The sequence below is a fragment of the Oncorhynchus mykiss genome, chromosome 3 (genome assembly GCF_013265735.2).
Source record: "Oncorhynchus mykiss isolate Arlee chromosome 3, USDA_OmykA_1.1, whole genome shotgun sequence".
Classification (NCBI taxonomy): domain Eukaryota; kingdom Metazoa; phylum Chordata; class Actinopteri; order Salmoniformes; family Salmonidae; genus Oncorhynchus; species Oncorhynchus mykiss.
The window spans coordinates 49,242,193-49,265,787 of record NC_048567.1 but is presented as its reverse complement, the minus strand read 5'-3'; the positions used below and the strand labels follow the sequence as shown (position 1 = coordinate 49,265,787).

Genomic DNA, 23,595 nt, shown 5'->3' with positions numbered 1-23,595 from the left:
GTCCCTTCATGTATGCAAGTTATTTGACAGGAGGCATGCAGAGGTAAAATTGAGGTCCATTACACATTGGCGTGCACCTCGCACATTTTTGCTCCTTATAGCGCCATATAGCTCCACAATGACATGGTTGGTTGACCGTAGGTGGGGGCGGGAGGTCCCGTATAAATACAAAACACACTTCCTTGACAACTTCCTTCAGAACAGCTCTGCGCTGCTCCGCGAAGCGCAAGAAGTATGAATGCCCTGACTTCTGCAGAAGCCTAGCAACGTAAAATGCTCCACTGCCAATGCAGACGTCAGACCACGCAGCGCCTTTTAGCCCACTTGAGCCCATGTGACCTCAGCGGACCTTGGCTGTGCTTCTATGGAGTTTTCAGCACCTGGACAGCTCCTCCAACGGTTTCCAGTTGACGCTGTCAGACCTGTTATGGCAAACTCTATTTGGGCTAATTTTCAAGTCATTGTGATAGGCAACATGCTGCCAATGTGATCCTGAATATCCCAATGTATCATGTTTGTGATTAATCTGTTTTGATACATTTATCATAATTAATCAAGTGGCAGTCGTTAAAAATCAGACGTTAGATCTTCATTGACATCCAAAGGAAAGTGAAGGATGCAGTCCTCTTTATCGCGTTACATAGATCTTATTAACAGCAGTCTCCAGGAGATGGCGCTTCGTCCTACCATTGAAAGCAGATAAACCTCAAACCCTAGTGTTGAAACCACCTTGAAACTATGATAACCACGGAGAGATTGCCCACAGAATGCCAAGGGAAACACTATAGTAAACCATTTAAGGGGAATGTGATCATTAAAAACACATCTAGGCAGTACCGTTCATAAATGAGTCTCTATTATTGATGATGTCATCACTCATCAAAAGCTAGACTAGGCCTATTAGAGAAAAGGCTCAATGTTGATAACAAAAATGTATGTTCCATTTCAGTTAAAAAACAGTTGCAGTGGAGAGGTTTGGACATCAGGTTAGAGCCCCCATGGTCATACAGTCAAACGACCATGATGTCTTTCATCTGCAAAGCAGAATTGCCCTAGCCTGGGTTGATAGATCTACTATTACCTGGATGAAAGACCAGATGGTTCTGGAAGTGTCAGAGGGCCTAGGGGACACTCTTCCATCTGAAGGAGACCCCAATGCCCTTGGGTAGTGATAGGGACACTTCCCTGTAAAGTGTGCTGTCTTTCAGTTGAGACGTCCAGACTCGGTATGGTCACTCAAGCTAAAAGTAGCAGGTTTGTGTTAACCCATCTGGCTAAGGCTTATGTGATGCTGTGCCTTGTTTGTGATGAGATGCAAGACACATTTCGAATTATTTTTCCTACTTGAACCTCGTACTATCATGGTCATCTATCCCCTGGTTTATAATTGATGATGCACTTTTCACCTCTAGCCCAGTCACAGAGCCAGTGGCACCATGACACTGCTGCCATCTTTACTTGAGTGCCTCACTGTTTCTGAATGTGGAAGTAGGATCCTTCTCTCTCTTCCTTCTTCCTCTGAAGGAGCAGCTCTCAGAGGATTCCCCTTAGCTGTCAGAGGGTGTCAATGGTGTCACAACAGTCATCTGCATCAACGTCTTTGCCACAGCAATCATTCATGTCTTCGCTCTGCTAATGTGGCATCCTTTGGATAGAGAAGAAGCCATAAACAATTTGGATGTACACGCTGATGTGGGCATGATGGTACATCCAAGCCTTTACACAACTTTTCAAACCAGTGTCACAAAATATTTGTTTTGATATAACCGTGATTCTCAAGGTTATGTTTTATTCATAGGACTCTGAATGTGTAGGTCTTTGTGAAGAATAAAACCAATACATCCATCTGGGGAAAAAAGGTTATTCTAGGTTATATACTTTTATTGATATACAGTGCCTTCATAAAGTATTCACCCCTTGACTTTGTGCACATTTTGCTGTTACAGCCTGAATTTAAAATGGATTCAGTTGAGATTTTGTGTCACTGGCCTACACACAATACCCCATAATGTAAATGTTATGAATTAAAATAAGTATTCAAACCCTTTTTTTAATGTCAAGTCTAGATACGTTCAGGAGTACAAATGTGCTACACATAATAAGTTGCATTGACTCTCTCTGTGTGCAATAATCCTGTCTAACATGATTTTTGAATGACTACTTCACTTCTGTACTCCACAGATACAATAATTATCTGTAATGTCCACCAGTCGAGCAGTGAATTTCAAACACAGATTCAACCACAAAGACCAGGGAGGTTTTCCAATGTCTCACAAAGAAGGCCACCTATTGGCAGATGGGTAAAAACAAAATGAAGCATTGAATATCCCTTTATGCATGATGAAGTCATTAATTACACTTTGGATGGTGTATCAATACACCCAGTCACTACAAAGATACAGGTGTCCTTCCTAACTCAGTTGCCGGAGAGGAAGGAAACCGCTCAGGGATTTCACTATGAGGCCAATGGTGACTTTAAAACAGTTACAGAGTTTAATGGCTGTGGTAGGAGAAAACTGAGGATGGGTCAATGGCATTTTAGTTACTCAACAATACTAACCTAAATGACAGAGTGAAAAGAAAGAAGTCGGTACAGAATAAAAATATTCCATAACATGGATCCTGTTTGGAACAAGTCACTAAAGTAAAACTGTAAAAAATGATTGGGTCAAATCCAAGACAACACATCACTGAGTACCACTCTTTATATTTTGGTGGCTGCATCATGTTATGGCATGCTTGTCATTGGAAAGGACTAGGGAGCTTTTTTGTTGATAAAAATAAACAGAATAGAGCTAAGGACAGGGAAAATCCTAGAGGAAAACCTGGTTCAGTCTGTTTTCCATCAGACACTGAGAGTCAAATTCACATTTCAGCAGGACAATAACCTGAGACCCAAGGCTAAATGTACACTGGAGTTGCTTACACTGGAGTTGCTTACAACGACATTGAATGTTCCTGAGTGGCCTAGTTACAGTTTTGACTTAAATCGGCTTGAAAGTCTATTGCTAGACTTGAAAATGGCAATGATCTAGCAATGATCAACAACCAACTTGACCGAGCTTGAAGAATTGTAAAAAGAGTAGTGTGCAAATATTGTACAACCCAGGAATGCAAAGCTCTTAGAGACTTACCCAGAAAGACTCACAGCTGTAATCGCTGCCAAAGGTGATTCTAACATGTATTGACTCAGTGGTGTGAATACTTGTGTAAATGAGATATTTCTGTATTTCTTTTTCAATAAATTAGCAGACATTTCTACATATTTTCACTTTGTCATTATGGGGTATTGTGTGCAGATGGGTGAGATAAAGCTATGTAATCCATTTTGAATTCAGGCTTCAACAACAAAATGTTGAATAAGTCAATGGGTATGAATACTTTCTGAAGGCACTGTATGTACCATGCAATTGATATGTTTTGATGTGAGACAATGTCACGTACTGACTTTTTTAGATCCCTTTTCATCAAAATGGCATGAAATTCTCTCTCTATCACACATTTTTTTTCTATCCTACTAGAATAAGTCAAAGTTAGAATCCAATTTAAGAATTTTGCACGGTTAAATACCCTGCACCCTCTTTCCTTAAAAGCCAATTAAAATATGCAAAAACACAATCCTTTAATTTTCTTATATCCTTTAATTTTCTTATAAAAATGTAAATGACTCAAAAAAGCCAGTTAAAATCTGAGGAATTATGATCAAACAATGAAAAAGAAACCTTTATTTCTTTATTGAGTTAAAAGCAATTGGATAAGGGAGTAAAGATTGAAAGAAGATCCTTAGGGGAATAAATAAGGCATTATGGTGCCATCCATGTGTTAGAACTAAAAAGTACCACGACTGAAGACACTGTCATTGAAATGTTGTTTAGTAAATGGATTGGTCTAATACACCATTATATTGTATTGCACATGGCCTATTAGTAATTCACTCATCCACCTGCAGCGTTGATATCCAATGTGCAGTATTGAACTTGGGGGATACTATGGATTATTGAAGAGTTTCAGCATTTTTGATATTGGTAAATGTCTGGGCTAGATGTTTTGGAGGGAAAGAGTGTTGAGATGATTAAATTAGTGGAATTAAGTCAACCTCACGTGGCTTTACTATGGTTGGTGTTTTACAGTATATGACATTGCTACATTACACCTCAATAAGGACTACATTTAATCTTTGCAAGCACAGCCTAATCAATGATAAGTCAACAGTTATCAAGATAACTTGTTCAATAACGTGCTAATTAGAGATAAGGGAGAAAGTAGGCTCTGTCTTTCCAATGTCCCCATGGCTTTACAGTCGGTCCCTCTGTTGGGTTATGACAGAGATCCAGGTGGTCACGGTGTAACCCTGAAAATGACCCCTTATGTGTTTAAATCACTTCCAATACATTACACAGTAATACAGGCTAACTGCTGTGGTGTGGTGGTGATTCCTGAAAACGAGCTAACAGGTCATGTTTACATGTTCATAGCCACTTGTTAAAACAGTTGGAAGTTAAGTGTTGTGTCTTGTCACTTATTTCAACCTCAGCCTTGGCTCAGCTTCCTGTCATAGTAGACTCGTGGTGGGTCCCTGTGGTACAGAACTTGTCCTCTTCCGGATTCTGCTGCTGTCCTAATTAATCAGTCATAAGTTCAATATAGCTCAGAAGTTCAGAAGCAAGTACCACACCTAACTCCTCCTCCTAACCAATCACTGCTTATATACATCGACATCTACCTGTCACTCATGTCTTCCTGGTTCCTGCACCCCACCTCACATCATCTCTCTGTTTTACAGGCCCTCAGGAGGTATATCGCGTCACCATCATGAGGAGACTCCACCAGTCTCCACCCCACTCCATACTCTGAATTATCCCACCAAGACCAAAGCTACTACTACTACCAGGATATCAGACACATGTATAGTTACATAAGGTGAATATTTTTTTTTTAGGGTGTTATGGAGACCAGTACTTCCTACTTCCCATCCTATCACCAGGGGTCTGGCACAACTGATCCATTCCACCTCCAGCTGATATGATGCCCATGGTCAGATCCCCAAGACCCCTTAACAAAACAAGATTACCAGCCTCTTTACTAAACCAATAGGGCCCTCAAACTCAACTCTAGACCTCCAAGCCAGTTCCACTGCATATGTTCATTGTTCCCCTCTAATCAGGGACTGATTTAAAGCGGGGACACCAAGTGTGTGCAATTCATTATCAGGTAGAACAGAAAACCAGCAGGCTCCAGGATCTCATCGGATCATAGAGTTGAATCTCTCTGCAATAAGGCCTAGATTAGCACTCCCCAAATTACATTTTACAAGCAACTGCACTGATGTAAATATATACCTATATATGTCAGGTGAAGTCAAGAGATACAGAACATCAAAACAATATGATTAACTATTTGATCAAATCTAAGGATGTGTTATAATTGTACAAACAATCATCTTAAGTATTGGAAGTTAATAACTCTGGATAGATAACCAGACAGACTCTAATAGTCTATTCTAACAATACAACTAAACTTACTGGAGTGAGTAGGCTTTGTATTTACAGCCATACAGTAAAAACAAAAAACACCCACAAACCTACTGTAGCAGGAAAATTGGAATGTTGTGAACCAAGAGGCTGTGAGTTCAAATCCCAGGTGAGGACATGCTGAATATGAATTACTGTGTAAATAAACAAGCACAATCATGTATGTAATCATGTATGTCAATGTGTAAGTTTAAAAATAATGTATGTCAAAAGCACTGCGTGTACGTAACTAGTTCCACAACCTTTTTTTTAGGCCAAATAATAATTTGTAGTTGAATGAACACGAGCCATTTGTGCAAACATCCTTTTAAGTCGACTGAAATTTTGCCTGCGTTTTCTCACGTTGGAGCTAAGTTTGGGCCAACTAAAAATGTTAAGTTCAGGTAACACTTTGACCAAAAGGTTCAGTAAACAAAAAAAGGATGTCAAATCAAATGAATTTAGAAAGCCCATTTAACATCAGCAGGTGTCACAAAGTGCTTATACAGAAACCCAGCCGAAAACCAGTTACTTTATAACATTTAGTTGAAACAACTAGATCTTTATTTTTACAGTGCGTGCATGCCCCCCCCCCCCCCCCCCCCCCCAGTTCCACAGTTATTATGATTATGGCTATCTTGGACGTTTAAAGACAATCAGTGGCCAACAAAGCCTTTGTCTGCCATTAGGAGCCTTCATGGATGTGTTCAACGCATCCTTAGAAGTCTTCGCTTCATAACAGGATAATGAAATTTGGATCAAGACTTAAAAGTTCAAATGGTGAAGACTCCTTTCAATGATCACCACCGATGTATTTGGTTTACAATACCCCCCTCCCCTCCCCTCCTCTTCCATCCCGTCTTTTGTGTGATGACTGTACTGTAGATGACTATTGTTTGTCCATGGAATGTGGAGATGTCCCGTGGGGAAGCTGGATGAAGCACTCAATCTCATTAAGTGTTTAGATATGAATTGTCTCAAGTACTGAGTGTTAAGGTCCCTCAATTCAATCAAACACTGGGTTACTGGATCTCAGGCATAGGCCAAGTTGAAAAACCTCAATATGCCTATGGCTCAAGAATACCCATTTGCATTCATGTGTCCAACATTTCCATGTTTACAAGGATGATTTAAGTGGAAACTTATTTAGACTGCATATTATATCAAACATGCTCTGCAGCTGCAGGGGGAAAAGGCCGGCCGTTTCAACTGATCCCAAAACCTGGTCACTGCATTGGTTTCAGTGGGACCTCAAGCCCGGAGTACATATGACAGGTACTCCGGGCTTGGTCCGCCATGGCTCTGAGAGGTTTTTTCCCCTGATATGTCAAGGTTTATGGGCTTGGAGCTGTCCTTCACTGTTCTCAGAGGAGCCCTGCAATGGCTTTCTTTTTTTTTTTTTGTGACAATATTTATGATTGTTTGGTGATACAGTACCTACAGTCTAATCAATGCCTTACTTTAGTTTCGATTTTGAACTGAAATATGTGTGAGACTTCCAAGTAAACTAAATGTATTTCTCGAAAGAAATCTACAGCAGAAGAAAAGCCTTAAAGAACAATATGGAGCTCATAACACCTCCAATTGAAATATAAAATTCCTCTTCCGATCAACTTTTTTCACTGTAAAATGGTACCATTTCAATATCATCTCTATTGTAGCCCAATAATTTATGGACGATATACTGACTGGTTATTTCACAGAGTATTTTTCAAGTACTGCGTTGGGAACAACTGGTGGATATCAATTCCTACTGGGTCTCAGGAAAAGCACTGGTCTTGGGCAATAAGTATTCTGTTCATCTGGAGGGTCACAGAAAATGTAAAGCTTTAGGTGACTTTTTTAAAGCATTTTCTTCTTGACATAACTGTCACAAGAACAAGCTAGCTAGCTGGTATGTTCTGAAAACCATCTATGTTGTTGAATACAATTATGTTTATTATGTCATAACAATTGAACATACATACACTTAACTTTTCATTTTAGTGGTAGTTGGACACCTTATCTGCGGAGATAGTATGATTCTAGCTGATTCTGATTAGTGCTGACATGATCATGTAGGCTGATGCAGACTGCTGTATGTGATGTTAATGACCAGTTTCATTATAACAAATAACAACTTAAGAGAACCTATGGTTTTACAAGATCAATGTGCCAACATCACTGATCAAGGTCAGGATAAAATCCTTAGGCAGGTGCAACTTCATTTTTTTCTTGAGTTTGAAAACCATATTTGCCTAAATGAATCTTCCACATTTCATTTGTGTGGTTTTCCATGCTACCTGAAGTGGACCATGTTATATGCCTACAAAATGATGAATGTCGTGTTACTAGTGGATGTCGAAGGTAAAATTCCACCATTCACTATTTTATCATCGGTTTGGCCAACTTCTCAGTTACAATTATGGCACACAACTTGTCCTGTTATTAACATACATTCTCAGTCTAAGCAGCAGCAATGGGTGAATGGTCCGGACTATGGTAAACAGAGGTTGATCAAAAGCGCAAGTCCTCACACAGGTAACTAACTAACTGTATAGTGTGACCACAGCACAAAACATATTGAAACAGCGTGGAAGTTGTAGGATATATATCTTTTTGTTCAGGTAATGTGTTAGGAAAAATTAAATGAGACTAATTCTGATATGGGACATTTGTATATTTTTTTTATTCTTACACAGTATTTGGGTCATCTCAACAATAGCATATCTTTTCAAGAGCATGCTAAAACACCCCACATGGAGCGAAAACGGACACTTTCATTCAACAAAAGCTATTAAATATTATTTACAAGAAAGTGAAATCTTCCACCGAAGACAATGGTCCAAACACAAGCTGAAACTTGTCTTTCTTGATATGGTTTATAGACATTGAATACTAGCCCATTGGGGGTATTAAAGTAAGTTCTCCAGGATCCCATGATAACTTTTGAGACAGATGTCATATATACAACAACAAAAATCATCCTAAACAGATCTGCAATGTTAGAGAAATAGTTTTTCAGTAGGTAAGAAAAAACGAAGTAACCAAAAATAATGGAAATGTCAGTTTGTACTTCAACTAAGTAAAGGACTTATATTGCACTATCTTGATTATGATATCAAATGGACTCTAACGTAGGCTACTACACGTTCCTCATATCTTCCCTTTTCACGTGATGATCAAACGTCTTCTCATGACACTTGTTTTTTTTGTTTTGGTGAGTTTTGACATGTTTTGCCAAATGGTCACTCCTCATGAACCTCTTGCAACAGTCTGGACAAACAAAGCGCTTCTCCCCAGTATGAGTCCTCAGGTGTCTCTGCAGCTCATCCGACCTGGTGAAACTCTTGCCACAGAAAAGCCAGTTACAAACGAATGGACGCTCTCCCGAGTGCCACCTCAAGTGCGCTTTGAGATGGGAAGTTTTGCCATAAACTTTCCCGCACCCTGGTATGTGACAGATGTGTTGTTTTTTCTTGCCGGGCTCATCGTTTGAGGTGGAGGACTGACAGTTTGGACACCTGCATCTCCGACATCTTCGGGCTGTTGCGAGGGGGGACTTTGTGTGAAGGAGGGCAGCGATTTGAGTCTGATACTGCGCGAAGTCTGTATGCCCCATCACCAAGCCCCTCTGCAGTTGGAAACGGTGGTGGCCAAGGGATTGAGTGGTGATTGAGTGGTGATGACTGACGTGATTTCCCTGTTGGAGACTCCACCACGGAATATCCTCCCCTGGGCTAGGGGACAACTGCCTCTGTTGCTGGTGCACAAGGCCAGAATGTCCCGTAACGAAACCTGGCATGGCAGTTGGCGCTGCGTAAGATACAGCAGGGACGTAGGTGGGTGGGCAAGAGGACTGTAACGACTGCATTGAGCACGGTAACATATTCACTGGAGAAAAGTCATAAGGATATGAAGGGTCCGCTGGAGGGGTGAGAGGGAGCTCGTGGTGGGAAGTAAATGAACTTTGAATGTGGAGCTGGGATTTAGATGATAGTCCAAAAGTAGAATTGCTAGAGAGTGTGCTTTGAGGATTCCCCTCGTTACTCCAAGGATGAAAAATTCGCGACGGCGAGCCTAAAGTAGTGTCATAAGGAACCTGGAGGAAATCCGCCGGACTTGATCCGTGGTGGTGTCCGATCCGGTTACAAGTGGCAGCTAAGAGCGCCAGTGGAGAGTGCTTACAGTTTTCAGGAGAAGAGTTAGGAGTGCGGTCCTGCATATAAGTAAAACAAATCATGATTAATTATGTGTTGACCTGGCTCTAAACTAGAGTTGTAACTGTATTGAAAAGAAATGGGCACTCCGGCAATTAAAACGACATTGATTTGCCTAATATTAGTTTTAATGCACTCTCACTCCAGCAAAATGACTACAATACAAACATATAGTTGCAACATAATCATTGAATCCGTTATTATTCGCCACATACAGTAAATCAAACAGCCACATTTCCGTTATTATACAATACGTTTTTATAGATGAACCAGGTTAAAATTCGCATTATGCGCCACGCGTAATAACTAACAATACGCGCGGACTAAATGTTTAGTTTTAAACTACCGTATACATACAGTAATATTTTGAGAAGGACAAATAACACCACAACGAGAGCCAAAAGTTTTTAACAAACCTGAAGAAAAGCCTGGAGTGTTTCATTCCGCAGTACAGCCACTGCTGCCATGGTAAACGTCCTTTCTTTTTGGTTAAAAACAGATCACAATATCAAAACTAATTGAGATAAATGTAAAAGCGTAGAAAAATGTCTTGACGTGGTAAAGTCTTCACTCTCAATACTTCCTCTCCTCGAGATATCCTTGGACTATCTGGAGAGTGAGGGATCACTTCTTAGAATTTGATAAGGACTTTGGTGGGCCGCCAGCCAGTCAGAAATAAGATTTATTACTTTGAAGTTTGCCGCTGCCCAATCATCAAAGAATAGCGGCTCTATGAGAGGGGAAAGCAAATCCTTTGAATCCACAAAGCTCCTATGGTGTGTTTGTTGGTCTGGATAAAAGAGCTGATTATTAGGGGGGATGGGAAGGGAGGAGATAAAGGCGGGACAATTAATGAAGTAATCACTATGTGGGAAATGTATATACACAAATAATTGGATTTTCTTGATCAAAGACCCCCATGCCGCCTGGAGACCCTGGTATTGGATGCTGTAGTCATCTGATCCTCTTTTTGTAATTAAGGATTTGTAGCACAACCCGATGTGACAATGTAACATTGCTATCTCTGGAGATCTCCTGGCGCATAGCTGTTTGATAACTTCAAGAGGAGTAGCTAATGAGAGCAAATCAAGTCTCAACACAAAGTTAATGTCGCTGGGGAAGCATTTACCTTTTTTCCTAAATATAAATTAAATACTTTTTTATTATAACAAACAATTATGATGTTGATAACGTGTTTCCATGGAACTAAAATGCTCCTGATAGTTTATTAATCAACACATGTCAACTGGCAGACTACAACATGTATTGGAAGAAGATTACAGTTTATACCCTGGCCTGCTTACAGACATGTCAATGTCAATATCACTTCACTTCTTTCATTCTTTGATAGTTAACCTCAAAAGCTCATAGTGGTGTCATTTGCGTCCTAGTGTGTAAAGTGACTTTTACGCACTAGTGGCAAAATTGGCTATCGGATAAGTTGAAAGTGATAGAAGCAGTAGCCTGACAACTATATCCCATAGGCTACTTTCAGTAACGACATGCAACTGTTGTAGCAATTCATTTATGTAACTACCAGAGTATTAACCATACCCTATTTAGATAGCCCTCAATTGATCCAGGTGTCAAACGTGGCAGATGGAGACATCACCCTCTCTATGTGTGTTTTCTAAAAAGTTGTGTCAGTGTTAGAGACCTGGGAAGGAAGGAGGAGTTCCCATCCGCAAGAAAGTGGAAACAATTTTGAAACCCCCTGCCTGCATCTCTGCCTTGAGCTTGTTGGTCTTTCATGGCCAAGGACCAACCTGGTCTCACATAATTTCGTATTATTCTGTACGTAAATCTGAGAAACCGTACAAAAAAATGCAACATGTAGTGTTGGTCCCTTATTTCATGAGCTGAAATTAAAGATACCAGACATTTCCCAGAGGCACATAAAGCATATTTCCCTCAAATTCTGTGCACAAATTTGTTTACATCCCCGTTAGTGAGCATTTCTCCTTTGCCAAGATAATGCATCCACCTGACAGGTGTGGCATATCAAGAAGCTGATTAAACAGCATGATCATTACACATGTGCATTGTGCTGGGGACAAGAAAAATGCCACTCTAAAATGTGCAGTTTTGTCACTTAACACAATGCTACAGTTGTCTCAAGTTAGGAGCGAGCGTGCAATTGGCATGCTGACTGCAGGAATGTCCACCGGAGCTGTTGCCAGAGAATTGAATGTTCATTTCTATACCATAAGCCGCCTCCAACGTCGTTTTAGAGAATTTGTCAGTACAACTGTTCTCACAACCGCAGACCACGTGTAACCATGCCAGCTCAGGACCTCCACATTCGGCTTCTTCACCTGCGGGATCATCTGAGACCAGACACCTGGACAGCTGATGAAACTGTGAGTTTGCACAACCAAATAATCTCTGCACAAACTGTCAGAAACGGTCTCAGGGAAGCTCATCTGCATGCTCGTCGTCCTCACCAGGGTCTTGTCCTGATTGCAGTTTGACATCGCAACCGACTTCAGTAGGAAAATGCTCACCTGTACCAGGCAGATGTCAACATTGTTAACAGAGTGCCCCATGGTGGCAGTGGGGTTATGGTATGGGCAGGCATAAGCTAAGGACAATGAAGACAATTGCATTTTATCAATGGCAATTTGAATGCACAGAGATACCATGATGAGATCCTGAGGCCCATTGTCGTGCCATTCATCCGCCGTCATCACCTTCTGTTTCAGCATGATAATGCACAGCCCCCTGTCACAAGGATATGTACAAATTCCTGGAAGCTGAAAATGCCCGAGTTCTTCCATGGCCTGTATTCTCACAAGACATGACACCCATTGAGCATGTGTAGGATGCTCTGGATTGACGTGTACTACAGTGTGCTCCAGTTCCCGCTAATATCTAGCAACTTCATACAGCCATTGAAGAGGAGTAGTACAACATTCCACAGGCAACTACAACAGCCTGATCAACTCTATGCGAAGGAGATGTGTCCCGCTGCATGGGGCAAATGGTGGTCACACTAAATACTGACTGGTTTTCTGATCCACGCTCCTACCTTTAAAAAAAGTTCTGTGACCAACAGATGCATATCTGTATTCCCAGTTATGTGAAATCCATAGATTAGGGCCTACTGAATTTATTTAAATTGACTGATTACCTTAAATGAACTGTAACTCAGTAAAAAAATTGAAATTGTTGCATGTAGCGTTTTATATTTTTGTTCAGTGTAGTTTGATATGTTACATTTCTTATGGTATGTATTCATTTGTGGATGTCCATATGCCATTCCGTATGACATGTTACGAATTACAATTCGTATTATATGTTACGAATTTATAAAACTAATTATATGTTACGAATTTGCAAAATGCGTTATAAGTTACGAATTTGAAAAACATACAATATGTAACGAATTTACACAACATGTGATATGTTATGAATTTGCAAACGTGTGATATATTACGATATTTTAACTAGGCTAGGTTTTAGGCGTTAGGGTTAAGTTTAGGAGTTAGGTTAAAGGGTTGAGGTTAGGGTTAGTTAAAAGGGTTAAGGTTAGGGTTAGGTGAAGGGTTAAGGTTAGGGTTTGGGTTAGTTAACATGCTCAGTAGTTAAAAATAGTAAGTCGTTTAAAAGTTGCTAATTAGCTAAAATTGTCTGTGAGGTGATTCGAACTCACAACTTTCCCCTAGTTGCTAATTAGCTAAATGCAAAAGTTGTCCGTGATGATATTCTAACTTGCGACATTTGGGTTGCTAGACCTTCGCCTTATAATCATCTGTCTTATGTAAACATACGAACCGTAACATATCATACTAAATGGAGTGTCTCGGATTTATGTACAGAATAATACAAAATGCTCTGAGAGCAGGTTGCAACAACATCACTATATAAGACCTTATTGGGAGTGTCTCGAATGTATGTATATAATAACACAAAATGCTCTGAGACCAGGCTGCAACAACATAAGCATATAAGACCTTAGTGCCTTCAGAATGACAGAAAGTATTTGGAAATAGATGAAATAAAACAAAGAAACAAACTAAGGTTTTTGTTGTTATAAAGGAATATATTTTCTAATAGGAATTATAAACCATTTCATTAAGTAACAGCAAAATACATCACTGAAAATAATTTCAAAAACTTTTGTAAAACTGTTGTAGTCTAGTCAACTTCAACTGTAGAGCAATGGAAGTTTTCTTTTATATCAACGCAGTGATCATTATCAAGCTTCCCTGCAGAAACAATCACTGTCCTCTCAAATACTTTGGAGCGGCTGATTTAGAATGAGATCTGTTCCTTTGAAGGGATTAATGTTCCGGTCCTCTCCCACGGCTCTACACACAGTCATGGGGGAAAGGGGGGAGTCCTGTTGGGCCACGCAGAAACCCTGTTTCTCTGCAAAGCCATAGGCTGCTTGCTTGCAAGAGTGGGGAAGCTACACTGAATATATGAAATTAGTTTAGGCCTGATGCCTAAATGAATCGTATTTACAACTATGGTCAATGAAGACCAAGTTACACATGTCAATAAGGATGTCATTTCCTACGCACATTATTGCTGCATAATATAGTGCACAGCAATCTTCATTTTCCAAAAATAATCTCACCACTAATCCACTAAACTATATTGAACTACAAAAGAGACTTCCATAGAACTGGTGTTTGCTCATATAAAGTTAAAACATGGCTTGAGGAAGAGCAAGTGCCTTATTGTTTTTAAATGAATTCTATTAGTGTACTGCATTTACAACCAACAATAAGTAACTCAAATTCAAATATTCATATAGTTTGATATTCTATATAGTCTAAAAACATTCATTTATGGCATAAAAACGGTCTATAACTATGAATGCATATTGTACTGTACATGTGACAGATGCCTGTGTGGTAGGCCTACTGACAGTTCAAACAAAAGGCAAAGATTTGAGTAATGTTGTATCTTTGATTTGTTTTAATCACTTTATTAGAATGGTACAAAACAATGTTGATACAAAGAAAGATAGTGAGAACATGTACATGTAGAATCAGTATGCAGCGAGTTCACCAAAAAATGCCTATCTGCAAGTACTACTGGCTACAACTGATTCCACATGGGGGTGAATTACAAGTTTACAATAAGCTGCTATTTGACATTACACTGTATAGAGTGGAATACGTTGAAAAAATAATAGCAATTAAAGCCAGCCATTACACTAAAGGTGACTTAAGGTAAATTATTTAGCACGAGTTGTATGATAAACCATGCTATTTACAATTTCATATCAAGTTCATGTTTTTGGATACAGTGCCTTGCGAAAGTATTCGGCCCCCTTGAACTTTGCAACCTTTTGCCACATTTCAGGCTTCAAACATAAAGATATAAAACTGTATTTTTTGGTGAAGAATCAACAACAAGTGGGACACAATCATGAAGTGGAACGACATTTATTGGATATTTCAAACTTTTTTAACAAATCAAAAACTGAAAGATTGGGCGTGCAAAATTATTCAGCCCCTTTACTTTCAGTGCAGCAAACTCTCTCCAGAAGTTCAGTGAGGATCTCTGAATAATCCAATGTTGACCTAAATGACTAATGATGATAAATACAATCCACCTGTGTGTAATCAAGTCTCCGTATAAATGCACCTGCACTGTGATAGTCTCAGAGGTCCGTTAAAAGCGCAGAGAGCATCATGAAGAACAAGGAACACACCAGGCAGGTCCGAGATACTGTTGTGAAGAAGTTTAAAGCCGGATTTGGATACAAAAAGATTTCCCAAGCTTTAAACATCCCAAGGAGCACTGTGCAAGCCATAATATTGAAATGGAAGGAGTATCAGACCACTGCAAATCTACCAAGACCTGGCCGTCCCTCTAAACTTTCAGCTCATACAAGGAGAAGACAGATCAGAGATGCAGCCAAGAGGCCCATGATCACTCTGGATGAACTGCAGAGATCTACAGCTGAGGTGGGAGACTCTGTCCATAGGACAACAATCAGTCGTATATTGCACAAATCTGGCCTTTATGGAAGAGTGGCAAGAAGAAAGCCATTTCTTAAAGATATCCATAAAAAGTGTCATTTAAAGTTTGCCACAAGCCACCTGGTAGACACACCAAACATGTGGAAGAAGGTGCTCTGGTCAAATGAAACCAAAATTGAACTTTTTGGCAACAATGCAAAACGTTATGTTTGGCGTAAAAGCAACACAGCTGAACACACCATCCCCACTGTCAAACATGGTGGTGGCAGCATCATGGTTTGGGCCTGCTTTTCTTCAGCAGGGACAGGGAAGATGGTTAAAATTGATGGGAAGATGGATGGAGCCAAATACAGGACCATTCTGGAAGAAAACCTGATGGAGTCTGCAAAAGACCTGAGACTGGGACGAAGATTTGTCTTCCAACAAGACAATGATCCAAAACATAAAGCAAAATCTACAATGGAATGGTTCAAAAATAAACATATCCAGGTGTTAGAATGGCCAAGTCAAAGTCCAGACCTGAATCCAATCGAGAATCTGTGGAAAGAACTGAAAACTGCTGTTCACAAATGCTCTCCATCCAACCTCACTGAGCTCGAGCTGTTTTGCAAGCAGCATGATGTGTGCAAGGAGGAATGGGAAAAAATGTCAGTCTCTCGATGTGCAAAACTGATAGAGACATACCCCAAGCGACTTACAGCTGTAAAAACAGCAAAAGGTGGCGCTACAAAGTATTAACTTAAGGGGGCTGAATAATTTTGCACGCCCAATTTTTCAGTTTTTGATTTGTTAAAAAAGTTTGAAATATCCAATAAATGTCGTTCCACTTCATGATTGTGTCCCACTTGTTGTTGATTCTTCACAAAAAAATACAGTTTTATATCTTTATGTTTGAAGCCTGAAATGTGGCAAAAGGTCGCAAAGATCAAGGGGGCCGAATACTTTCGCAAGGCACTGTAAGTGACATCAACGAAGACTATTGATCATGGCCTTCACAATCACTTTTTTGGGGCAATTCATATTGCTAATCAGAATGCAGACACGTAAACACACAATCACTTAAGAAAAGAACAGCTTTCACATTCACTTACAGGAAAATAAATCATCCATGGTCATTACAATATACAGTACAATTCAAGGCGGACAAAATATACAGTTCTTTTTGGTTGACGTCAGGTTTAAAGAAAGCAATCTGTAAAAGAAAGAGAGACCAAGCCAGTTTACAATATGTCATAAATTCCTTTTGTATTACTTGAACATAGTTGACTTCAAGTCCAGAGAATTAAGACATGGAAATTAAACACTGAAATGGCTTATAGACACAATGGCTTATTTCATCTATATACAACGTTTTTGACTATTCACTTTTATTCAAAGGGCATGTTTCACATTTCAGGAACAAGTATTCCCTCCAAAATTGCGAATATGTGGTGTAAGTGAAAGTGTAGTTGCATCCGGTCTTATAGCATTGAACACATTGACAGTTAGAACTGCAGCTGTGAAGGAGTTGGGGGGTAATGCCACAACATGAACCCCTTTTTAACTATTCATATTCTCTGGACAGTTGGGAGAGAAAACAGGTTCCACATCTGTCTCACACGAGAGACATGAGAGGCAGAGAGAGGGGGGCTGAGAGGGAGAAAGCAAGAGAGGCGCTCGAGGCTACTGGATACTTGAGCCGCTATAATGGCGTCTCCTATGAGAAAACATCTGTGAATTTCCTCAGTGATCTACAACAAAGTGTAACTCAGAGCAGTCACTCAGCAGACCTTTGAAGTTGCTCTCTGACAGAAAGCTGCCATTGTTCACAGCCCCCAACATAGAAGAGCTCCAACTTTGGTCTCACTAATATTCAAGATTTTCCCTGCAATGCGATACAACTCTCGTTTCTCCCCCAACCTATGAAGCAGAGGATCTCTGCATTTTCAAAAGCAAAGCCATGGCAATGTGCAGGCTGGCCCGAGGTCAAGGAAGGAGGGACAGGTCATTTCACCTACTCAGCCCACCCTGCATGTGGTAATCCAGCCCTCCCATAATAATTCTCAGGGTCACTGCCTGATCTGCCAGGAAAGATGAGGAACAGAGATATCATATCAGGAGGCAATTAGGCTGAGTGATATGCCAGCCAGGGACAAGAGCACATCTTGCAGATGAACTTACTGCATGTGAAAGTTCTCACTACTCAGATATGAGCAGATTGACATGTGGTCAAGCCAATACAACATGTAGAAAGACTAGCTTGTCTAACTTCATAATGTAGAAACATTGTGTAATGTTCTTACTTATATTCAGTACCATTCAAAAGTTTGGACACACCTACTCATTCAAGGTTATTTCTTTATTGTTACTATTTTCTATGTTTTCTATCAAAACTATGAAATAACACATATGGAATCATGTAGTAACCAAAAAAGTGTTAAACAAATCAAAATACATTTTATATTTGAGATTCTTCAAAGTAGCCACCCTTTGCCTTGATGACAGCTTTGCACACTCTTGACATTCTATCAACCAGCTTCATGAGGTAGTCACCTGGAATGCATTTCAATTAACAAGTGTGCCTTGTTAAAAGTTAATTTGTGGAATTTCTTTCCTTCTTAATGAGTTTGAGCCAGTTATGTTGTGACACGGTAGGGGTATACAAAAGAAACCCCTATTTGGTAAAATACCAAGTCCATATTAAGGCAAGAACAGCTCAAATAAGCAAAGAGAAATGACAGTGAATCATCATTTTAAGACATGAAGGTCAGCCAAAACGGAACATTTCAAGAACTTTTAAAGTTTCTTCAAGTGCAGTCGGAAAAATCATCAAGTACTATGATGAAACTGGCTCTCATGAGGACTACCACAGGAAAGGAAGACCCAGAATTACATTTGCTGCAGAGGATAAGTTCATTAGAGTTACCAGTCTCAGAAATTGCAGCCCAAATAAATGCTTCACAGAGTTCAAGTAACAGACACATATCAACATCAACTGTTCAGAGGAGACCGCGTGAATCAGGTCTTCATGGTCAAATTGCTGTAAAGAAACCACTACTAAAGGACACCAGTAAGAAGAAGAGACTTGCTTGGGCCAAGAAACATGAACAATGGACATTAGACCAGTGGAAATATGTCCTTTAGTCTGATGAGTCCAAATTTGAGATTTCTGGATCCAACCACCATGTCTTTGTGAGATGCAGAGTAGGTGAACAGATGATCTCCGCTTGTGTAGTTCCCACCGTGAAGCATGGAGGAGGAGGTGTTATGGTGTGGGGGTGCTTTGCTGGTGACACGGTCTGTGATTTATTTAGAATTCAAGGCACACTTAACCAGCATGGCTACCACAGCGTTCTGCAGCGATACACCATCCCATCTAATTTGTGCTTAGCAAGACTATCATTTGTTTTTCAACAAGACAATGACACAACACACCTCCTGTGTAAGGCTGTGTAAGGGCTACTTGACCAAGAAGGAGAGTGATGGAGTGCTGCATCAGATAACCTGGCCTCCACAATCACCCGACCTCAATCCAATTGAGATGGTTTGGGATGAGTTGGACCGTGGAGTGAAGGAAAAGCAGCCAACAAGTGCTCAGGGTATGTAGGAACTCCTTCAAGACTGTTGGAAAAGCATTCCAGGTGAAGCTGGTTGAGAGAATGCCAAGAGTGTGCATCAAGGCAAATGGTGGCTACTTCGAAGAATCTCAAATATAAAATATATTTTGATTTGTTTAACAATTTTTTTGGTTACTACATGATTACATACGTGTAATTTCTCCGTTTTGTTGTCTTCAAAATAATTCTACAATGTAGAAAATAAAAAAAATAATAAAGAAAAACCCTGGCATGAGTAGGTTTCTCCAAACCTTTGACTGGTACTGTATATGTGTTATACTATATCTTGTGTCATAAGAAGTGGACATTTCTTCTTATAAAAGCCTACATTTCAACCAGTCAAGTCACGGATGCATCGGATGAGAATGTGATCTACAGTAAAATCAGGTTGTTTCATGAAGCACCAGGTGATAGGATCCTATTTCTCTTGGCGGTGGCAGAAAGACACATTTCCCCATTTTGCCTCCCAAACTACAACAAGGCCGCAGTGATTCTCACACTGTTTCCCGCCAAGCGTTTATTCTATGGCAGCTGGTCACACCATCTGGGCCGAGCAGTGCCGAGGCAAAACAAAACAGGTTACACCTTTGGCCATGCCAAGTCTGCTTGTGCCCCCGTTCAGTCCACAAACTGAGAGAGGCTAATCAGAATTTCATGCTCTGATTTGTCAAGCCCCATTCCAACACAACAACTTTTTAGGTAAACACATTTTGTAGGATACAGGATGAATGTGGTTTCCTCACGCTGTTTTGTATATTCCATTGCTAGCTTAAAACCCCTTACACTCGTGAGAATTGGCCTATATGGATAGGGCTAAATTGAAATGTTAATTACAGAAGAAATTTAAAAATAATATGCATAACCATGGTTGCAATTAAATGGGAACAGTTTGGAGATTATGGGAAAATTATTAGACTAAAGGTGAGGACACAACAGCTCACCTGAGACAAGACTGATTCCAAACATTACATTGTTGATTTTATGTGCATTTCACATGTACTGTACTTTTTGCTGCATTTGTTAATAACGAAAACTGAAAATACTCTAGATACATCCAGTAACATGATAAGAATATTATTGGATAATTTGGGGTAGGTGCAACATAAGAGAAAAAAATGATAAGGGTTTGAGTGAGACGTCAAACTGGGGTTTCCAAGTGGCCACACAACTCTCCAAAGTGTACACATCTCCAAAGTTATTTCAATACATTCTTATGACTCAAAGAAGAGAGTCTTCAACTATGAGGTGCTTTTTGGGGGGGGGGGCTCTCCTAGCTGTGCCGTTGAGGAACTAGATCAAGCACACTTGTAGTTGTTTTGTTTGGAACAGCCCTGCATCCCCGCCTACACACAATTACTGTTGTTGTTTTAAGCAATCCAAAAACAGTCCATTATAACCCGCAATCTGGGTCAGGTGGGCATAATTTCAAAGCTTGTTCCTTTTGCCAACATGACTAGCTAAATTATAAAATATTATTTTACATTGTTAGGCTTTCACAAGGCAATTCAGAGAAGCAGATTTTGGTGCGCATAGAATGACGTCATGAGTGCATTCAGATGCGTGGGCCGCGGCAAATTTTCTTCACATTACAACAAACATAGGCTCATTCTGTTCAGGACAGCCCAGGGTATAACGCCATGTCATCTTGTACATCAAACATAATGATCATAAATGTTGACACTGTATTACATGAGTTTTATGATATGGAAATGGGAAGTGAACGTTTGGACGTGTTTGGATCGCTTATATGACATCAAAGCGGTATTTATTATAATCCTCAACGTCTCATGTTTTAAAATACATATAGTCCTCAAAATGTACAGCATTTCCCCAACTAAGACAACAAAATATTTGCAAATGTTGCCCAATTAGCAGGAGGATGGCTCTCAAGTTAACGACGGCTGTCAGTCAAAACCCATACAGGGCTGTGAAGCGGAGACCCTGAGCTCTGACATCATGTATAGCATGTTACTGTGTAGCCACTGCTTTCCAATTTAGGTGCTTATCAGTGCTAGAATCTGCCATTTTCAACCTGTATACAGGTACAAATGTAGGAGGGCACGTTTCTCAAATAAAAGTCTTCTGAGGAGAACCGGTCATTAGCTACCCAAATTACAGGGGAAAACTTTCCAGGAAAGGTCCTCTCTATCCCATCACGCATACATTTTCTATTCATGCAAATGTGAGCATCTCAACTGTGCATAGAATGCCCTCAACAAATTGCAGGTGTGAGGAAGCTGAAACAAAAGCCACTGTAACCCTAATGGCATCCCTTGTCATTAAGATGCCTTTGATGTGCGTACTCAACAGACTCTTTTATCTCCTTCTTCCCTCTATCCCTCTTTACTCTGTATTCTCTCTCCCTGGCTCAACCAGTTTCTTTATTAATGCACTCTTGAGGGAATGTTCTTTTGCACAGAACCCTCAACACATCTGACATCTGTTTGACATTCATGCCTGCCCATTTCTTCAATCATTAGCTTGCTAAGAGCATCATAGAGTAAGGTAAGACTTTAACGCACCTGTTCAGCCCACAATGCACACCCACCCCACCAAAGTAGAAGAAAACAATATCACCAAAAAACACACAAAAAATGACAAATTAAAAGCCCTGACATAAGCCGTAACTTAAGATAGAAATGCATGATCATATTCAAATTATTACCATATGTCTACTTGGGTCCCTGTTGAAATTCTTTAATGCAAAGCTAAACATCTGTATATCAAAAGCACATAAACTTAATTAAAACAGAGTGTGTCTGCAAAGACTGCTGAAGAAACATTGATATTCAAAAACTCTCCCTTTGAACTCAAAGGATATAGAAACAGGACAATGTTGGCTTAATCGTGTTTGCTCTTTGAAGTAAGACATCACTATTAGTAAGACATCACTATTAGGAGAAAAGGTAAACGTGCCTGCTGTGGAAAATAAAAGCTTTTCATAATTGGTAAAGGCTGTAGCTTGAGATATCAGATAGGTGGTGGTAGTATGATACTTAGCTGATATGAATGTTTCTAGGCTGGCTGTAGGTTTTAAAAAAAAAACGTTATTTAATTAGGCAAGTCAGTTAAGAACAAATTGTTATTTACAGCCAAACCCTAACCCGGACGACGCTGGGACAATTGTGCGCCACCCTATGGGACTCCCAATCACGGCCGGTTGTGATACAGCCTGGAATCGAAACAGGGTCTGTAGTGACGCATCTAGTACTGAGATGCAGTGTCTTAGACCACCGCGCCACTCGGGAGCCCTGTGTTTGGAGCAAATAGTTAAAATGGCAAGAATAACATCAGTGGTAATGTTAACCACATTAAAGGAATCCTCTGTTCCACCAGATGCAGGCAGATTTAACGATGGAAAAACAAAAGGGAGCTGGGTTTTATGAAGAGGTAATAAACAAAACAGGTGGCAGACCTCAAGCCTTTACCTGTCACATGCACACACACACACGCACGCACACACACACACATGCACACACACACACACACACACACACACACACACACACACACACACACACACACACACACACACACACGCATGCACACACACACACACACACACACACATACACACACACACACACACACACACACACACACACACAGGTTGGTGTCCACCTCTCCGTCCAACACCACCACGGCTACTTTGGCAGGCATATTCTAAGCTAAGAACAAACGGTGTAACATCGTTTACCATACGACACATAATCAAGTACCCAAGCTTGTTACATCCACAGCTCACCTCCTCTCATATGCTCAGGCAGACAATCAGCCAGGGACTTGATTTGGCAGAGAGAAAGAGGGAAAGTAACACCCACTTACAGCACCATATGTTACCACAGTCCAACCTTGTTATTAAAACTAGTAAGCCTATTTGAAATTCCTCTCCATGGTTAAACAGGGCCAAAATAATCAAGGGAGCACGATCACACTTAATTGATTCAGTGTACTTTTAAGACGATCTATTGGGTGCTGTGGTGACCTATTTCAGCCGGTCTTCAGAGGAACAAAATATCCCCAGTAAGGGGGTAATGCACAACTAGTATTATAATTACTGCTGGATCCGTTGCTGCACAACCGGAGGTGAAGTGCTTTTGAACTAACTGCACAATCGCCAAAGCAACATTATACTGAGGCCAATGATTCTTGGGGTATTTTTCTTGCAATTTCCATATGAAATACTCTCAGCGCAGTGTTGAAATGTAAAATTACTAAGGCACAAGGCGAGACCCAGATGCAGACACAGGAGGCAGATGGTTGGAGTCTTACAACGTAATCCAAAGGGTTAGGCAAGAGAATGGTCGTAGACAGGCAAAAAGGTCAAAACCAGATTAGAGTCCAGGAGGTA

The 23,595-nt window shown here is 40.3% G+C and overlaps 2 protein-coding genes across 2 annotated transcripts in view; both read right to left on the bottom strand.

Annotated features, from left to right (window-relative positions):
* Positions 1-8,154: 8,154 nt before the first annotated feature.
* On the bottom strand, positions 8,155-10,438 carry LOC110520096 (transcription factor Sp5-like). Its single transcript, XM_021597138.2, has 2 exons — positions 10,126-10,438; positions 8,155-9,708 (listed from the first exon to the last, which is right to left on the bottom strand). Exons 1-2 carry the CDS (start codon positions 10,174-10,176, stop codon positions 8,635-8,637), a joined length of 1,125 nt encoding a protein of 374 aa, XP_021452813.1. The 5' UTR covers positions 10,177-10,438; the 3' UTR covers positions 8,155-8,634.
* A 6,097-nt stretch (positions 10,439-16,535) lies between these two features.
* myo3b (myosin IIIB) overlaps positions 16,536-23,595 on the bottom strand; it is a 113,382-nt gene continuing 106,322 nt past the window's right edge. Inside the window, exon 37 of the mRNA XM_021597137.2 lies at positions 16,536-16,840. The gene's annotated coding sequence lies outside the window, so the exon portion shown is untranslated. The remainder of the gene's footprint in view (positions 16,841-23,595) is intronic.